The 20205-nt window shown below is 34.0% G+C and overlaps 1 protein-coding gene, 1 non-coding gene and 2 pseudogenes across 7 annotated transcripts in view; 1 reads left to right on the top strand and 3 right to left on the bottom strand.

The window, feature by feature from the left end:
* Window positions 1-14418, bottom strand: part of LOC144842623 (C-Jun-amino-terminal kinase-interacting protein 4-like) — a 64805-nt gene extending 50387 nt beyond the window's left edge. For 5 of the 6 annotated variants that reach the window (XM_078699088.1, XM_078699085.1, XM_078699089.1 and 2 more), the window contains exons 1-4: window positions 13815-14418; window positions 11407-11527; window positions 10694-10764; window positions 7850-7938 (exon numbers count right to left, since the gene is read on the bottom strand). In XM_078699088.1, coding sequence (XP_078555214.1) covers window positions 7850-7938; window positions 10694-10764; window positions 11407-11527; window positions 13815-14117 — 584 coding nt within the window. In that variant the 5' untranslated portion in view covers window positions 14118-14418. The remainder of the gene's footprint in view (window positions 1-7849; window positions 7939-10693; window positions 10765-11406; window positions 11528-13814) is intronic. The other variant, XM_078699086.1, reaches the window with a different exon arrangement.
* Window positions 10369-10497, top strand: LOC144843954 (U11 spliceosomal RNA). Its single transcript, XR_013612383.1, has one exon. It is a non-coding gene; the product is annotated as a U11 spliceosomal RNA (small nuclear RNA).
* A 1526-nt stretch (window positions 14419-15944) lies between the features above and the next one.
* LOC144843950 (U1 spliceosomal RNA) lies at window positions 15945-16095 on the bottom strand (annotated as a pseudogene).
* A 1782-nt stretch (window positions 16096-17877) lies between these two features.
* Window positions 17878-18028, bottom strand: LOC144843946 (U1 spliceosomal RNA; annotated as a pseudogene).
* Between the last annotated feature and the right edge of the window lie 2177 nt (window positions 18029-20205).

Genomic DNA, 20205 nt, shown 5'->3' on the forward strand with positions numbered 1-20205 from the left:
TATTCAAAGTGTTTGAACATATAAAGCACATTTAAGGAGAAGCAATAAGAGCTGATCACCAAAATCCCATAAAATAATAAAGACATTTAAAGCCGAAATCGCACTGGACTAAAATTTCAAAAGATTTTACAAAGTTCTTGATTGATGTTAAAAAAAGCGAAATCTTTTGATTACAGTTGACACTTGGAATCTTTTATTGCGGCCTAACATTACTAGGAAATATCACCTGATTGTGTTCCACATCAAAGTGCCTTTGCAAGTTTAACTGTTTACAATGAATGTTGCAACTCAGTTAAACTAGCTTGGTTAGTTTCCAGAGCAGATCTCACTTCCAATATAGAGATACTTTGGTAAAATTGCCAAAAGGAATGTGAAAGTGTTGTGAGAGGTTTTTTTTTGTTGAGAAATTAACTATTGTTATTTTCACTCAAAAAAGTCCAATGCGATTGGGGCTTAAGATCAATAAAAGCCTATCCCAGAAACAGAGTGTGGGATCACACTCAGTAGAGTAGAGCCAAAATGTAGCGGGACACCTCTTATATAGTGAAATGGCTTTGGACAGTGTTACCATTGTATAGTGCAAAGTTCCATTTTCATAGAAGATGTATTAAGTACATCTACTACTACAGACACATTTTTTAAACACTGGTGTAAATGTAGAAAATTAGCATATTATTCAAACTAAAGCAAAGTGATTAAAACAAATATGAAAAACAAAATAAAATTGCAATGAAATTAGGTGATGGTTAAAACAAACCAAAGAATATAACTTGGCAAGCAAACAAAAGATAAGAAATCTGAAAGAAATAAAAATTAGTGAGACAAATTAGGAGCGGGAGATGGTATATTAAGAAAATAATGAAAGGGATGGTGTTGATTGATTGGGTAACAGGGGATAGAGGAAGGGTAGATGGGTGGGGAAAAAGGTAGAAGTGGGGCAAAGGGAAAAAGGATACTGTAGATGGGTGGGGAAAAGGGTAGTGGGAAAGGGGATATTACATTAAAGAAAATGTGATTCTAAATGAATTATTTTCAAGCACATTAATATGTACATTAGTAATATTAATAATATAGTAAATATTATACAGTAATAGGTTGAAGCATGCTTTATTAACATTACATTCCTTAATATAGATATTGTAACAACAGTCTGATACAAAGCGCTAACAGTGCAGTAGCCATGATAATTAATATGGTGTGGTGACCACAGGGTGTGTCAAAGGTCATAAAGTAGCCAGGTTGAAACTTCACTAACCGTACTGGTGGCTACGGCCCTGTATAAAAATACACATTCTGAGAAGAATCCCTTATTTCACTTACAATGACATGTAAACTGAATATTCACTCATCTTTTGACAATCATTACTTTAAACACCATCACTGCTATCTCTGATAAATCTACATCCTCCATCATTAACATTTTAAATGAATATTCATTATTATTCTAATGATTGATAGCCATTATTCTAAACATTGTATTGGCTATCTCTATTTAATAAACTTATCACTTCATTATCATTAACAATACATAAATGAATATTCATTTTTACTACGGATTCCCTTTTGAAACATAGTCAATTGCTGTGTGTTTAATAAATGCATCACTTCATCATCATTAACATGAATGAATATTCATTATCCTTACTGATTGATAACCATACTATTTAAACATTATCATTGGCTATCTCTATTTCATAAATTTATCCCTTCATCATCATTAAATGAATAATCATTATCACTACTATATTACTAGTAACTATTACTGTAACCATCATAAGTCCCTAATTATAAAGTCAATTAACTGCCTCATCATTAACATAATGAATATTCATACTAGATTGCCAATCCTTCCAACAGGTAGGAAAATTGTAAGTTATTGATATTATTTAATAATGCTTTTGACATATTCAATTTAGTTATCTCTTTTAAAATATGTCAGTGAAATTCTATGAATATCTCCACATCTCTCTCGTCTAAATTAAATAATTAAAATAATGCCTGTTGTAACTCATAAATGTCTATTTCTCAGAATTAAAAGCCTAAATTTAATAATATTGATGGCAAAATAATTATTACTAATATTGTGACATATTAACTCCCTCAATCAATATACATAGGTTAAATATTACTAAGAATATTAATAGGGGATGGTCTCAACATTTGAGATTGTTGGATTTAAATTCATTGTAATTAAAATTAGACTAGGCTATGAATGAGGTAGGTGCCACCCGGAGAGGTAGAAATTCTCATATGACTTTTCTAGACCAGTTTTTTCTGGGGAATCCAAATATATTGGGTAAACGGGCTGTAACCTGAGAACTTTCGCGTGAGGGCGCTTTTTTCAAAATGGCTGCCAGTTACAGTAGACTATGATATCTTGGCAACCACTGGTCATAGAGAGTTGATTTTGGTGTCAAATTGTTCGGAATGTACATGTTCCTATTTGATGTAATAAAACGTTTTGTCCGAAAATGGCCGGAAATACCTCAATTGACCTTTGACCCAATATCTAACAGATATCATATCTCCGTAACTACTCGACACAGAAAGTTGTAATTGGTGTCAAACTGTCCAGAATATAGATGTTTATATTCAAACTAATAGAACATTATCTGTAAAAATGACCGGAAATAATGTTACTGACCTTTGACCCAAAATGCAAGACATTTCTTCTATCATCTGATCACATTTAGTAATATCTTGTCAATTAATTCATTTTGTGGTAGGTGCCATTCTCATATTGTTTTTTTAGACCAGTTTTTTATGTGGAATCTGAATTTGAGGTAAATAGATCGTACCCCGAGAATATTTGTGTGAGAGCACTTTTTCCAAAAGAAGGGAATAACAGTGCCTAAAGATAAGGGCAGATCGCTGCATGAGGAACAATCCTGCCAACCAGAAAAACCAAGAATTGATTCTAAAAAAGAGCCTGCATCATTTTCTCCGAGCAACATTCGACACGAAATTTACAAAATGGAAGTTTCAAAAGCTAACAAAACAATGCTGGTATGGAGTATCTTGGCATCCAGGGATCAGACGCTGCATATGCTTTCAGGTTGGCTGATGCAAATGAGAAACAGGGTTGCTGATCTGACGGTTCAAAAGACATTTGAGACATTTCTTCCACCTATGACAACATCAATTACGGACTACGGGACAATTTACAGGTTATTTGAATTCCTTCAGCATCTATGCACACAGGTTAACATGCCATATGTCAACGTCACCATAGACGTTGGGGCAGCATTGAATGCCTACAAGGTGGTATGGAATTTTCCAATAAAATTTGAGAAAGTAATGCTGCATCTAGGTGACTTCCACTTCATGAAAGAGAACTTTGCAGTGATGGGAAATGTGATAGCTGGATCTGGATTTGAGGACGTGGTATTTCAAGCAGGTTTATGCTCTTCCGGTTGCCTAAATGGAATTCTCAGCGGGTCACATTACAATCGCTGTTGGGATATTCACAACTTGTTCTCCGAAGCCCTAGAACGATTGCTCTTAGATGCATTTATTAAACAAACGAATGCTATTATCTGTGATGAAATTCGTAGCATGATGAATGTGGATGACATCAACAGTTTGCTGGATTTACTAAATCAAGAGAACGTTAAGCAATTTCTTGTTAATTTTTAACACTATAGGTCTAATGTCCGTGAAGTAATGCATGGACAGACAGCACAGTTTTGGTTGATGTATTATCTAGACTTGATCAAAAATCAACACATGACTCATACTGCAGTTCAAGAGAACAACTATGACAGATGTTATGGATCCTGGTCGAGCACTGCCAGCAAAGGCTACTGTCATTGCCTATGTTGTTGACTTGATGGCATTAATCAGAACATTTACATCTTACCCTGATACGTACGAGGATCTTGCAGCAAAGGTTTTCAACAGCATCCCTACAGGATACAAGCGTGTTGATATTGTTGCCGATGCATACTTGCCAAAAAGCATTAAGTCTGTTGAGAGAAACAGACGCGGTATTGCACCAAAAGTAATTGTAAGCTCAACAATATCAAAGTTGCCTAGTGATTTCAACAATTTCCTTGCCAACGGCGAGAACAAGACCAGATTGATTGAGCTTATTCGCTGTGTACTAGTGTCAAAGAAAGAAAGCATTCTAACAGATATGAGGAGTGTCATCGTACAAAGAATGCATCTACGTTACTAACAGAGATCTTGTATTGTTTCCGGAGCTTAATAGTAGCCAAGAAGAAGCCGACACGAAAGTCATCCTGCATGCAAAGCATGCTTTAACAAATAACAATCAAGGCGTAGCAATAATTCGTTTCCATTCTGGAGACATTGATATTCCAGTCATTGCACTATCTCATTTCATAGATGATGGGCAGAGTGTCAGATGTTCCATCAAAAGAGTTGTATGAGGAACTTGAAGAGTATGTTTCACTACTGTATGGAGTGAAGGGGAAAAGTGTAAATCAAGCAAGATATGATATCTTTAACAGAAAGTTTTCCAGACACAACAAGATTACAGATATATCATTACTGCCACCATGTCAGCAGACCCTTGAGTTTCATATACTTAGAGCAAACTTCATTGCTAAAGAATGGCAATCAGCAGACGTCAATGATTTTGTCAACAACAGTACACACAATGGATGGAATGAACAAATGGAGCCTAAATGGATTGAGACAGTGATGCCCACGGATGTCCAGGAACTGTTTACACATAATGAATATGAGGACTTTTCAGATTGCAGTAATGTGAGCGATCTTGAAGATTAATACACGACATACAGACTGAAACACTAAATGTATGTAGTAAAAGAAAAAAAAATTCTTGACCTTGTTATTAATCTCATATATTCGGATTGCACATGAAAAACTGGTCCAGAAAACGAGAATGTCAACCTCCAATTGCCACAAAATGAATTAATTAACAAGATATTACTAAACATAATCAGATAGGAGTAATGTCTTGCATTTTGGGTCAAAGGTCAGTAACGTTATTTCCGATCATTTTTACAGATAATGTTCTATTAGTTTGAATATAAACATCTATATTTTGGACAGTTTGACACCAATTACAACTTTCTGTGTCGAGTAGTTACGGAGATATGATATCTGTTAGATATTGGGTCAAAGGTCAATAGAGGTATTTCCGGCTATTTTCGGACAAAATGTTCTATTACCTCAAATAGGAACATGTACATTCCGAACAATTTGACACCAAAATCATCTGTCTATGACCAGTGGTTGCCAAGATATCATAGTCTACTGTAACTGGCAGCCATTTTGAAAAAAGCGCCCTCACGCGAAAGTTCTCAGGTTACATCCCGTTTACCCAATATATTTGGATTCCCCAGAAAAAACTGGTCTAGAAAAGTCATATGAGAATTTCTACCTCTCCGGGTGGCACCTACCTCATTCATAGCCTAGTCTAAATATGGATGGAATGTAGTCCTTTGTTAAACTGAAGGATGTAACACACAACTAATTGTGATCTATTGTAGAATTGTTTACTAACTATAGTATTCAATTGTCATAAAAGCAATTCATTTTATAAGGGAATATAAATTAAATAATATTAGTTTAATATTATTATTATGTCCTCATTAATGCATCTGATTATCGTAATGTTTGCCAATTAAACAGACCCAGGACGTTTGAAAGTGAGGGGGATGGGGAGAGGGGGAGACTATGTATAGTAGATCCTCTAGTCTAATCTAAATTGAATAGATCTAGGGACTATTAGGGGACATCCCTTAATAAGGGTTTTGTACTGTCTAGTTCCTTATGAGAAATTCTGTTAATAGACAAAAATTGTTTATCAAAACTTTTTAGTACATCCCTAATTGTGATCATTGGAATAAAAGGTAGAATAATAATGTACAGTTGAACACATATTATCGTCATTCACTAATCACTGCCATATAGTCTGTGGGATGCCATTTAAACAGATGGCATCATAAATGTAAAATATCCTAACCTCCACAAAACCATGTTAAAACATTACCATCAATTCGTAAAACACATCGATGAACACTGCCAGAATCAACCTATGATGTGGAATCTGGAAATTATTATTCTTCTTAGTATGTAGTGCATTTAATATTGGCACTGCAATACTGGGTGGGAATGTTCAGAGGGTTTGAATTTATAAAGTTATTGTCCTTTAAAAAAGACAAGAGAGAAAAATGAAAGTCTATGCCGGTACCCAAACCAAAATATGGGGATTTTCCCAAGTTGCCACCTATCCTAGCTAAAGTCACCCCCAACCAAATTTTAGTTTTAATTCACATAGATTTTCAAGTCACTAAAACCCACTCAACTTCTCAGCTTTGTGTACTAATATTGTAAAAAATACTGGACAACCCCAATGTATTCGAGCTAAATAAGCCTTTTGGGCTATCTGGAAAATCTTTGATAAATGTTCTCTGTAAGTAATGAGATAAAGTAGAAATGTTATTGTTATCACTTTGTAAATATTTTTTTAATGATTTTCGAAATAAATTCAATTAAAATTATTTGAATACCTTTAGACTGATAATGATATAGTACCTGCATATTTCTGCAAATTAGATCAAATCTAATTGTTTTTATAATAACACTTATTTGTGAATGAATAATAATGCCAATGTAATAAGCATGGTAGGCCTACATACAGTAATAATGTATAAACAGATTCATTATTAATTTGCGTCGTCGAATAAGGAAAAGCCTAAATCAAATTATTCATTTTTAGTTGGTCACTTGATTGAAGTAGATAAATAATGTAGAAATATTAGACTTTTTACTAAAGAAATATCAATAATCAAGACAGATTATAGAGTAGATCCTATTTACATACTGTAGTTAATTAACTTCCAATTGTCAAATTGTTTAATATTTTAAAATTTGGATGCCAGTAATTTTTATAATACAGTAAGTGAATGTTATTAGTTACTGGAAAACAAAAAACAATTCTATCCGAACTGAAAAATATTATTAAATATCTTTGCATTTGTATAATGTGATATTTTCAAAGTATACTATAAATTTGACAGATTATTTGTAAAATCTGAAATAAAAGCTCATTTTAAATTAAACTAATTTAAGAGGGGAAACAATGGTAATCCTATAGAATGCTCAAATAGTGGCTTTTAACATCTCATAACTTATAAATGATGGAGAAATGTCAATATTAATATTTTGTAGCCTTTTGTTAATTATAAAATCAATGTGATATCCAGAATTACATTACACAGCTACATATTGTTTAGTACTAAACTTAACATATGGTCAGCAACAACATTAATGTTATTACATAATTAATGTAGTAGATGCTAGTCTGATTCCCATAGTATTACGTTCTTTATAATTACACATAAACAACTCCACAGCTTCCTATTATCAAACAACTAAAAACCTGAACCTAACACTCTCAATATCTTCTCCACACACTAAATAAAACAATAAAATGCATGACTTCAACCAAGAGGTATCACACTGCAAAACCACACAATTTTATACTGCCTTACAAACACTAATTAGTAGGCGACAAATTGCTCAAAACAGCTGTATACAAGTTACCTATTATAGAACTTTAAAAATGATAATTGTGAATGCATGATTTTTTGATTCATGAATAATTCATGAGGCAAATACGACTACAAAATTCATAGTCATAGTCTTGAGAGGAATGGGTTCCGCCAGGTGTATTTTCCCAAGACACATTTGCGCATTGAAAAGTGACCCTATGACCACACCCGGTCACATGACAAGTAAAAGTAAGATCCATACACATACTCCCCCATCTTGATGCTGCATTTTGAAACCTTCCCCTTTCCCCACCCTACCCAACTTACCAACCATCAACAACAAACAGTCACAATATACGTACTTAAATAACCTTGGGCTGGCAGCCACTTGGTCGCCAACTTGTGTAGCTTGTTTCAACTTCTCTATATTTTCAGCATAATTTTGTAACATCTGCAAAAATGAAAAATATTATTTAGCCGTGGCGGCCAATTTTTGTATTCCTAATGCTTGGTTGCCATTAGAGACACAACACAATGACAATCGCAACGAGTAACATCAACAGGGGCGGAATTTAAACCAAAACATGAAAGATTCTTTAGAGTGCACACAAGCCATATCTACTGCACATTGGAGCTTGTTTTAAGTCGTTATCTGAAAAGACTTGTTCTACCACCAGAACTATGTTTGAGGTGAGACTTGAACCTGTGCTGAAGTGGGATTATCTCGCATTAACAATGGAATTGTCCACAGTCTTGTCTCCAATTTAGGGGGGGGGGGGTTGGGGGGTAATAATACACCATAGAAATTAATTAGGTTTACGAGTTAAATTTAGTAGCTGTGCAAATAAAATAGTCATGGTACTGTATCTACATGTACAGTATAATGTTTATTACTGACTAATCAATATAAAGCAATACAATCAATACCAAACAACATAACTACATGGAAGAAATATGATTAAATAGAATTATAGTGGCGGGTCCAGGGCCTAAAATAAAGTAGTGAAATGAAGTGCTGAACTTATGTCCTATCTTTTGCATTACAATTTGTGAAATTTAGAGCCAGGTTGAATCTGCCCCTGAATTATCAACACAGAATAGCATTTTTGCCCTCATGACACTGACAGTATCAGAGTGATGTGTAATACAAGTTTGTATGTTTACATAGAAAAAACAGGAATATTTAAACTTTGACCAACAACAAACATGTACCAAAAGCAAGTACATAATGTGATTATAGAGCTAGACTAAATAAAGCACAGTCATCTAGAAACACATTGATGTTGTTACCATTTTAGAAGAAGAACTTAGCTCCCAAATAATATTTTTGTGCACACTACTATGGGATCTAATCAGATCTAGCCCTAACAATCAAATTTCCTAGCCATCAGCGCAAGCTTGGTGGTCTACAGGTTTTAAAATCTTAAATTTGAAGTCCCACCCAGAATTACTTACACAATGTAAAAAGTATAATTACATCAGAGTAAAAAAAAATTACTAATTTACTTTAGTTTAAACATTTCAGAAGAAAATATAAGGTTTTATGTTTTTATGTATGGAAATGTACATGACAATCATCATATTGTCAATATATTCATGTACTACTATATTCACAAATGCAGCTTCAGAACTTATTCTGAAAGGGAAACGCTGCGTAATTCATTTATTGTGGCACTAATTTGCATGAGTAATGTTCAAGCCCATCCCTTATTTTGTCACTCATATTTACAGACTCACTTTTATCTCACAATACTCCCACCCCACCATATTAATTTAGTTGAATCACTGGTTACAAGTACATCCTAAGTACAAAAGGTGGTTTTATACAAGTGTCATTGTTGCTTTAATACATTCATTATAATGTAGGGCTTTTTGGCATGACAATGACACAATGCCATCCAATTGTCACAATTTAATTACTTGAATTTCTCTTAGGTTACTGCACGTTGATAATCACAGATTTCAGGTAGAGTTACAGTAAGAGTGTACTTATTTTTGTGTCTGAACTAGGCCGTGAATTAATGTTAAGACAGCTCGCATCGAGGGGCCATAACGGAAAAGGCAAATGAACCATGATGTTATTTCTGGCTTTATTATTATTATTATTTATTCAGGCAAAAGATACATTTTACAAATATAATACAAATCAACAAATTAAACAAAACACAACGCAAAAAGAAAATATAAAATCGTAGTCACTAGCTGCCAGGAAAGCACAAAAGCAGCCTAAGCCACTGTCACCAATTAGGTGTGTCCCTCCAACCTATGACAATGAAAGTTACTCATTTTGTGTCTGAACACACTGACTTGATTACCAATACACTTTTTGTTAGATAAGAATATCCAATGCCTTCAGTCTGAACATGGGCATAGAAATGGACACTTTTGAAGTCAGTTCTACTGTATAATCTAGCACTACAGTCAATTGTCAATGAAGAAAGAATAAACAAAAGAAATAGGGAAGATGTTACGCTTGATTAGGTAAAAATGAATATCTAATGAATATTCATGATGGTCCTGAAATTGCTTTTTAATTAGAGGAAACCCTTTATTTCAATCATCAATACTTGTGCAAATGAATCTGAATGATTTTTTTTAAAGAAGTAGCCAAAAACAAATAAGGAAAATAGTCCATTGAGCACAAATGAATATTTAATGAATATTCATATAATAGGCAACAGTAATTATATCATAAGTTAATAACTCTTTATGATCTTAAAATTCTATGCATAATACACAAATCAAATATAATGTTCAATTTGTGCTAATTTTATGTGAATGATTGACAGAATACACAATTAAAAAACACAATCCTAAATCAACACCTATTTCAAAACACAAAGTTGATGGTATATGATATATTTCTGCTAAATTTTTGATTAAAAAGGGCTTTTACCGAATGGTACTCATTGGGCCTTAGGGTCTTCTGGGCGGAATCGCTATCAAGAGATTCCGGAAGCGCAATCTTTGGAAATTACGGCTGTTGGTTGCCATTAGCACTGACGCCAAAAATGTATGCAAAAATAGAATCATGTGACTAGCTAAGTTAGAATCCAATATATCATTATGCACACCCACAAAAGCTGGGTGTAATAAGCTCTACGAAAATAGCAATAGCTATATACAGCATTATTGTTTAAAAAACAACCCTCGGTGTACACAATTTACAATAAAAGATGGATAAAATGAGATTAAAGAAATATTACCTCATTGTGTCTCTTCTGTAGAGTACTATAATCCTTCTTCAGTTCTGATTCTCGATCTTCATGTCGACCAACTACAAAAGAAAATTGGAACAGACATGGAAGCATCCATTTTTATAGCAATGCATTATCTACTCAATTCAACAGCAGCATAATGTATGTCAACAAGGTGGAAACAGACTTGAAACATGTGACACTTTCCACGATTTGTTTCCATATTTTTCTGTTTTGGGCAGAATGGTTTGTTATTCTGCTGAAGTCTACTGTACATTTTTTTTCATTTTAAATCTTTTTCTATTTGGTTTATCCAATGTTCTTTTAGTCTTCCTGGTGGTCTGTTTAAAAGTCTGTAAAATCAATCTTTTTACACTACAGTTGATTTGTTTTACTATTATTAACTACCTCTGAAGTGGCGACCCGCACCCACAGTACGCTTCTGCTATTTATTGGAGAGCTTGTTTAGATCATTACTGTATGTGTACATGGAAATATGGGGAACATGTGTCCCTGCTCGACACATGTTTGATGGTTTCTAGGTCCAGGCGACAACCGACAACACATCGATTGATGGGTTGGTTGGTCGCTGTCCTTAGTCGTTGCAAATTGGTAGGTCCCTATTGTTCTAAGTTTATTCAGGAGGATGACACTAGTATTTTCACAATTTTTGTGACAGAATCTGATTTTTTTACACAAAATTGTGACAGTACAGTACTTACTTTGATCGTTCAGATTTTTAAATTTCAGTTGATAATGTTTGTTACTACTTTCAAAATGTTCAAGTCTATTTTGAAGGCTTCTTCGCTCCTGATCATTCGTGTCTTCATATTCTAATAGTTTCTGAAAGTCATTAAAAGAATTCATTAAATAATGGGCTAATAAAAGCCATTAGACGTCGCTATTCTCTGATGTACTCTCACGTTGCTAATGCACAAAGCACCATGAGCTCCACATGGGTGGGGGACACCAGCGTTTTCATTTATTATTGTTATTAGAAAATGTTATCATATGTATAGCTAATGTTTTACTACACACAGTACCATAGGTAAAGTAAAAGTTTGCCACACAAGTTTAAGGCCTTCCACCCAACCTAATTTCAACACAGCACGCTCCTAAGGAATTCCCCTCAAATATGGTTTTACCGGCAATCAGGGTAGAATACTGTAGTGTGGCAAAATATTAAATTTGCTAAAATATGACAAAAAATTATAGTATAGTCATGGACCTATACATTTTTTTTTTACAGCTCCATGTTATTGTTAGGTCCATGTTATAGTACAGTAGCAAACTATTGAGATATTAAAGCATTTTTTTTAAATACATTTTTAAAAATAATACAGCGTACTATTAAATTAATATTTATTTCTCGTAATTTTTGTTTCCAATTATTTTGCATCTGCACACTTGACAAAATATTGAGCGACTATTTGTTGAATATTATTCTCAGATTATTCCATGCAATTGCGAGTAGGGAAATAAATGACAGAAGTGGCAACCCTTTTATTCGACACACAAATAATGAATCGTGCTATAGATACTATATATTGGGTTTAACAATACATGCTCATTCAGAGTGTTGAGTAATTAAAATTCTTAGCAGCCGAAATAACTATAGTTAATTGAAAGGTGAAACATTATTGCAGGATAATTCACTGGTATTTCATAATTATTTTTTAGAATGAATGCTATCTGAACAGTATCTGCCTAGAGTGAGAATGAATGCTATCTGAACAGTAGCTACCTAGAGTGAGAATGAATGCTATCTGAACAGTAGCTACCTAGAGTGAGAATGAATGCTATCTGAACAGTAGCTACCTAGAGTGAAATATTATTTCTATTAAAATTTTTAATCGAACCAGTCTGCATAATTATTAATATCAATTATACTGAATACAGTGACATGGTGCCGAGTATTCTATAGTAATCCCATTGATTAATCTAATGATCAATTATATAGGAGAAAGTACTCGAAAATGAGCATTTAAATCTCGTTATTCTTGCCTCTGAATTTTAATCTTGTTTTGTATCATTCACTTTTTATGAAATATTTTATTTTTGTTATTTTAATATTTTTGCGTTATTTGATAATTAAATAAATTATAATTCTAAAATATAATAAATATATAATTTTTTTTTCAAAATTTCAGAATAAGTACTGTAAAATATATCCCAGGATATCAATATATTTGCCCTATTATAATTATACAACTGCAGTAGTTGGTCAACTTTAACACTATCATAGTTTCAAGAAGTGTGTTCCATCATAGAGAGGGACCATCAAATATGGCTACCGTACATCAAATTTATGCATCATCAATGCTAGTAAGTGTTACTGTTGTAACAACCAATACCTATATCCGAAAATTTTAAACATATACCAATAAATTATTCATTGCCATTAACAATAATAATTATTATTAATTTATAAAAACTGTAGTAAATGCGACTCACTAAAACTTCTTAAAGTAATATTTTAAATTTTATACTTATATTTTTCAAGATACATTTGTGTTACTGTTTTTTTTGCATGGGAGACAAACAATTGTTCCCTTGATAGAGTTCTACTGTATCACAAGTTTGTAATGTAATGATACATGTTAAAATTAATGAGCAGTTTATAATGCTTGTAACCCGAATTATTTTGGATTTTAATCTGAAAAATGAAGATCATAGCAAATTACAAGGACACATTTGAGTAACTTCCTTTAAATCTGCTAGTTCACAACATTGTTTTAATGGCAGGATGGCACTGTAATGTCAAAACTCTTCATAGTAATTAATGAAAATAATGAAAAAAATATAAATTTCAAAATCTTGTTAAAATATCTGTTCAGGATGGAATGTTGTCACAATACTAATTAAGCAAATATATTTATTAATACGGTGCGGTTTAAACAAAAGATAACATAATGAGAAGAAAAGAAAACATGAATAAACGAAAAACTATTTGCAAGCAACAACACAATAAATCAATCATTGAGAGACTTACTTTAACGCGACCATTAATGCCTAGTTAAGGCTTTCTACGGTAGGTAGGGCTTAGGCCTAGAGTTTGGTTTGATTGATTATTATTAATATTAGGTACAGTATCTATTCTAAAATCATTCCATTATCGGTTGGAACTTACTTGTTCAGCCTCTTTACGATGTTGTTTTTCTCTATCATATTGAGTCATCAATTGCTCGTTATCATCCCGAAGAAGTTCCAACTCAACATCATTTTCAATATTTTGTGACAGTGAAGTATCTAATCCCTCTAACACATTAACAATCAGAGGCATAAGTTCCTTCACAACATCTTCGTCGTATCTTTTAATCATACGTTCAAACTCTCTATATATCCCAGATGCCAGGCCTGTGACTTTCTCCGACATAACATTTATATTGCCATCATCCGCCGTGCCATATACCGTTTCCATTCCGTCATCCATGGTTGTTGTTGGTGGTGGGGTCGACTGACTGGATCACTCGACTACTGGTGGTGGTACAGTCGGGTTCGTACAGTCAGTGGCTGGTAGGCTAGTAAACCCTAATTAAAGTAGCCTAGCTTACCAAATTTAATAAAACACGATGTATCGTAATATTTTGGGTTAGTATATTATACAGACCGATCGTTTATGCTGATTTGACTAGTTTTTTCCACATTGCAAACAGGAAGAGTCTCTTTATCAACAGTAGGTAAGCTCAACTAAACTGAAAAAGTGGGCAATTCATGAGCGAAAAAAAGGATAGGCCTAGGTCACTTTGTCGTGGAGGAATGAAATATCGTCGAAAATCATGTGATGCAAGGTTAACGCCTGCGGGCGCAAGCATACATTTTCCCTTGTCATCACACGTCATGCACACACACTCTGAGTTAACTTTTTTAGAATATTTCAGTTCTGCATGGGAGAAGATCTACAGTATTTTAAAATAATGTCAATGATTGTGAATGGTCAATTAATAAATACTGCAAAATAAGTTGTCTGTTGCATCTTCTTGATTCTGAATAGAAATAATCAAATTAGTAAATTAAATTGATTGATTAATTTGGGTCTTAACATAAGATTTAATTATACAACTAGGCCTACTCAGGAATTGGTTGGTTGCCGGCCATTTCGAACCCCAACCTATTATCACTATAAGTAAGGCGCTTACCCGGTGTGCTGATCTGGTAGGCGCTGCACTTCTGGCTGCCGTGGGTCCGTGGAGGGCCTAATCCGAATTCCTCAGTTTCCAGTTAAGCTTGAGGACCAGAATAAACTAATTAATTAACATTTCAACATTTACCAGGTACGTAGACTTTTTACATCAGCGCTTCTATAAAAGTATGACTATAGTTTTTACGATCATTCGGGAAATTACCTCTCTCATTAAATTGTGCAATTTTCTTTGGACATAACAACTAAACATGGGATTTTTTTTTATAAATATGTAATACATATTAATCAATTACTTTAAAAAAATGAAAATACTGTGGGTATCAGTGGTGGCTGGATCTCAATAGAGATACAGAAATAAAATAAGTAAAGCTAATTTAAAACAGCCAAAAAGAAATACGGGCAGCACTAACCCTTCCTCAGTTCAAGTGAGAGTGCTTGGAGAAATGTTTTATAAAACAGCGTAATTGGCCTTTTTGATTTATACCCATCAATATTATTGAATATTATGATTATTCATAATTAAAACAAATAATTAAAGAGGGCAGCAAACAGTTATTACATCATAGTTACACTTATCCCCACATGATACACTGCCTCGTTGCGATACATTTGTTTATGTGAACAATATAATAATTGGGCAGACTATTAAATAAGTATGGGCTACGAGACCGGAATTGTTCGTACGGCAACGTTTGTCTATTTTGGCCCTAATGGCCGCCCATAAATAAGCAATGGTCAATGTTAGTGTCACACCTCTGTGTAGACATCATACGTATCGTAGATTCTCGATATAGACTACATGTTATTGCTTTACCGAATTCTATGACCCTGTCATATAACCGGGGTAGTTCCCACGTAGCCTATACGACGTTGTATTACACGGAACTGACACCGATCTGTTAAATATTGCAGGAAAATAGTGTTTTCCACGTTTTTTTGTATACAAAATGTACACCCCTTCCTTATGAATGTATACGATAACCGCTCGCGCTCTGCTGCTGTGTTTGGATAGATTAAAATAATGCATGGAGGAGGAATCTATATATTTTCTATATATATATGCAAAGTTGTCTCAATCGTATATATATGTAGTTAAGTTATATTATATAATTATATTGAGGGTTAGCGCGAACGCAGTCCCTCGCTATCAGAAATGTTACACACGATTTTCAATCGCAAGGGTCAACCTGGCTATGTAGAATGCCGAGGCCTCACCTTGGGAGGACAATCCTTCTTGATCAAAGTCGATCCTGTGTCAGGTAAGTATGCTTGTACGTAGTTAGTGGATAGATACATAAATTCAACACCTGATTCGATGTTAACAGTGTCATAGGTATTAAGTAATATAAGAACTTATTCGCACACGTTTGAAAATGAGTAATTTAAAAAACATATTTTTAATTGAAACAAAAAATGATGATTTTTCTAACAATATTATGATGATAATCAATGCATTTAATATTATTATTTTTCCGCTGAATATTCATAATACTTAATGTATAATATCATAAATGATTCATTCGTTTATATATAGATATAATTTATTATAACGTACTAAAAACGTTTAAAAAGAAATGAAAAAATAGAGGGCGGCATTTACGAACCTGTAAAAACTAGTCTTAAGCCTTGTCTGAGCTGCACTATCAAACTTTATGTGACAAAAAAATGTGATGTGCCCATATATGGCCATGATGATGTCATATCACTACCATATTTAGGAATACCACTACCAAATTTGGGCACATCACATTTTTGTCAAGCTAGTTTGATAGTGTAGACAGAGCTTTAATCTCCAACTATAGTTATCTGAAGTGGGTGTCGTGCGTTTTTTTCCAAGGCAGATGTGAATGTATTTATTGTTTCAGCACAAACATATTATTGGGCTTGCTTTTGAAGAGTTCATACAACTTTCGATATTTTTCTTCTTTTGCTTAGAACAAAAAATCTGCTTATTTAAGTCTAGCCTCATAATTATTCTCTAATTCTAATTTTTACGCTGCTGCTCTAGCCCGCTACGTCACAAGAGATGACTCATTTATTAACTGAAAGCAAGCAGCAGTTATAGTATTAGAGACTGACGTTTTTGCTAAAATGGAAACTCGACTATAATTTATAGGTCCCATCTGCTAGACCCAAAAAACCTCTGGGAAAAGAGTCTAACGGTTGAACGAAAATCCCAAAGCATTTCTGGTATTTACGAGTCCCATGATATACTGTAATTCACTGTCAAATAATCATTGAATTATTATCAAAACAGTCCATTAAAGTTTTTGTTTGTAATAGGATACTTCAGACTTGAAGTATCTAGGCGTGATGAAGTGACCCCCAGACTTGACCTTAGCAATAAAATAAACTAAAGTGACAGAAATTGTTATTCACTTCTGTAACAACAAATAATATTTATTCACGTATAAAAAGAAAAAAGAAACGTTTAAACCATTGTCTGACAGACAATTTAAGTATTTTTTGCTTTAAATTACATTTTTTTCAGGTAAAATAACTATTATGTGACAATAAAATGACACATTCAAAAACAAATTTGAAAAAAATTTTTTTTTTTAGAGGGACAATATATCTTTAAAACTGTTACGTCAATAAGCGAGCAGCGTTTTTTGTAAGAAATATTTCTTGTTTAATTTCTATATAGATGGGAACCTATTAGTATAGGTTAAGGCAGAAACTATCGAGGGCGTGCATATATCATGAATATTCATGAGGCATGCCTGAGCTCATGACGTCATACTTGTGAAACACTGCTGTTTGATGCACGTTCGCACTGTACTCTTTCTCTCTCGATGTTGTTGTTAAAGACACTACACCTGCAATTTTTGACGTTTTGTAAAAATAATGCATATACACTATATAACTTTAAAAACATTAAACCAGGTTATTTCTTGTCTTAAATCTGCGTTCTATTATGGTTAATTATGAAAAAAAGAGAAAATGCATGGAGAAGAATCTATATTTCCTCCATTAGTATATGCACAGTTATATCAATTATTGAGTTAAATAATGTATGAGCGTGTATTGTTATATTATATAATTATATTGAGGGTTAGCGCGAACGCAGTCCCTCGCTATCAGAAATTTTACACACGATTTTCAATCGCAAGGGTCAACCTGGCTATGTACAATGCCGAGGCCTCACCTTGGGAGGACAATCCTTCTTGATCAAAGTCGCTCCTGTGTCAGGTAAGTATGCTTGTACGTAGTTAATGGATAGATACATAAATTCAACACCTGATTCGATGTTAACAATGTCATAGATATTAAGTAATATAAGAACTTATTCGCACCCGTTTGAAAATGAGTAATTTAAAAAACACATTTTTAATTGAAACAAATAATGATGATTTTTCTAACAATATGATGATAATCAATGCATTTAATATTATTATTTTTCCGCTGAATATTCATAATACTTAATGTATATTATCATAAATGATTCATTCGTTTATATATAGATATAATTATTATAACGTACTAAAAACGTTTCAAAAGAAATGCAAAAATAGAGGGCGGCATTCACGAACCTGTAAAAACTAGTCGCCTTGTCTACACTATCAAACTTTATGTGACAACAAAATGTGATGTGCCCATATATGATGTCATATCACTACCATATTTAGGAATACCACTACCAAATTTGGGCACATCACACTTTTTTTTGTCAAACTAGTTTGATAGTGTAGACAGAGCTTTAATCTCCAACTATCTAGTTATCTGAAGTGGGTGTCGTGCGTTTTTTTCCAAGGCAGATGTGAATGTATATTGTTTCAGTACAAACATATTATTGGGCTTGCTTTTGAAGAGTTCATACAACTTTCGATATCTCTTCTTCTTTTGCTTAGAACAAAAAATGATTGAATCCGAAAGAAAACGAATCATGGTTATTGAACAATTGTGTTACGGTCTGTACAGTAGTATAGGTAGGTCCGCTTTCTTTCTCCTTTCATATAGGCCTATGCTAAAGTTGAAAGATTTAAGTCTAGCCTCATAATTATTCTCTAATTCTAATATTTTTAATTCTATATAGATGGGAACCTATTAGTATAGGTTAATGCAGAAACTAGCGAGGGCGTGCATATATCATGAATATTCATGAGGCATGACGTCATACTTGCAAAACACTGCTGTTTGATGCACGTTCAATGTTGTTTGTTAAGCGTGGTTCCCACTAGAACGCAACGCAACGTAACGCAATGAAGTATCGACGCAAAGTGATGTATTGCGTAATCACAAGTGGGAACCGACGACGCAACAGTGCTGTAAAAATCGGAGGTTTGATTTCACGCAGGCGGGGGAAAACACAATGATTGGAAGGGCACTTTCTTACGTTGCGTAGTTTGCGTTACGTTGCGTCGCTAGTGGGAACCAAGCTTTAAAGACACTAGACCTGCAATTTTTTTACGTTTTGTAAAAATATTGCATATATATAACTTTAAAAACATTAAACCAGGTCATTTCTTGTCTTAAATGTGCGTTCTATTTAAGGTTAATTATGATAAAAAGAGAAATACAATGCACTACCTAAGTAGCTCGCGTCGAAAGTTTTAGTCTCGTAAAGCTTGGTTCCCACTAGAACGTAACGCAAGGACGTAAACGCAACGCAAGCGTTTTAACCAATGACAAGCGAAGTTATAGACAGTTAGCAATCACAAGCGAATAAGCCATCGCTTGTAATTGGTCAATTCACTTGCGTTGCGTTACGTCCTTGCGTTGCGTTCCAGTGGGAACCACGCTTTAGCGTGGTTCCCACTGGAACGCAACGCTGCCACGTACCGACGCAAAGTGCTGTATTGCGTAATCACAAGTGGGAACCGACGATGCAACAGTGCTGGAAACATCGCAGGTTTACGCAGGTGGGGGAAAATACAATCATTAAGTTTGGTTCCCACTGGCGACGCAACGTAACGCAATCTACCCAACGAAAGAAAATGCCCTTCCGATAATTGTGTTTGCCCCCGCCTGCGTGAAATCAAACGATGTTTTCAGCACTGATGCGTCGTCGGTTCCCACTTGTGATTGCGCAATACAGTACTTTGCGGCAATACGTCGTAGCGTTGCGTCTCTAGTGGGAACCACGTTTTAGAATCAATTGTGATTATACATGTTTAATTATAATCATAGCTAGACGTACATATTAATATCAGTTCTTTATTGAATTTATTCGTAGTTTAATTTGCATGGCCAAAACAAACATGGTCTTGCCATGTAACTTTTCCAGCATCTGAACTAAACCATTTGCATAGTTTGTTTCGAACTCCAATGGCCACTCCACTACTGTGGTGTCCAGTATGTTCCAGATTAATAAGTTCTGGCTTATCTGGTAAATCGCCCACAGGATCTGGTTGAATGTTGTTGATACTCGTCTTCC

The sequence above is a fragment of the Antedon bifida genome, chromosome 5, assembly GCF_963402885.1.
Source record: "Antedon bifida chromosome 5, ecAntBifi1.1, whole genome shotgun sequence".
NCBI lineage: Eukaryota > Metazoa > Echinodermata > Crinoidea > Comatulida > Antedonidae > Antedon > Antedon bifida.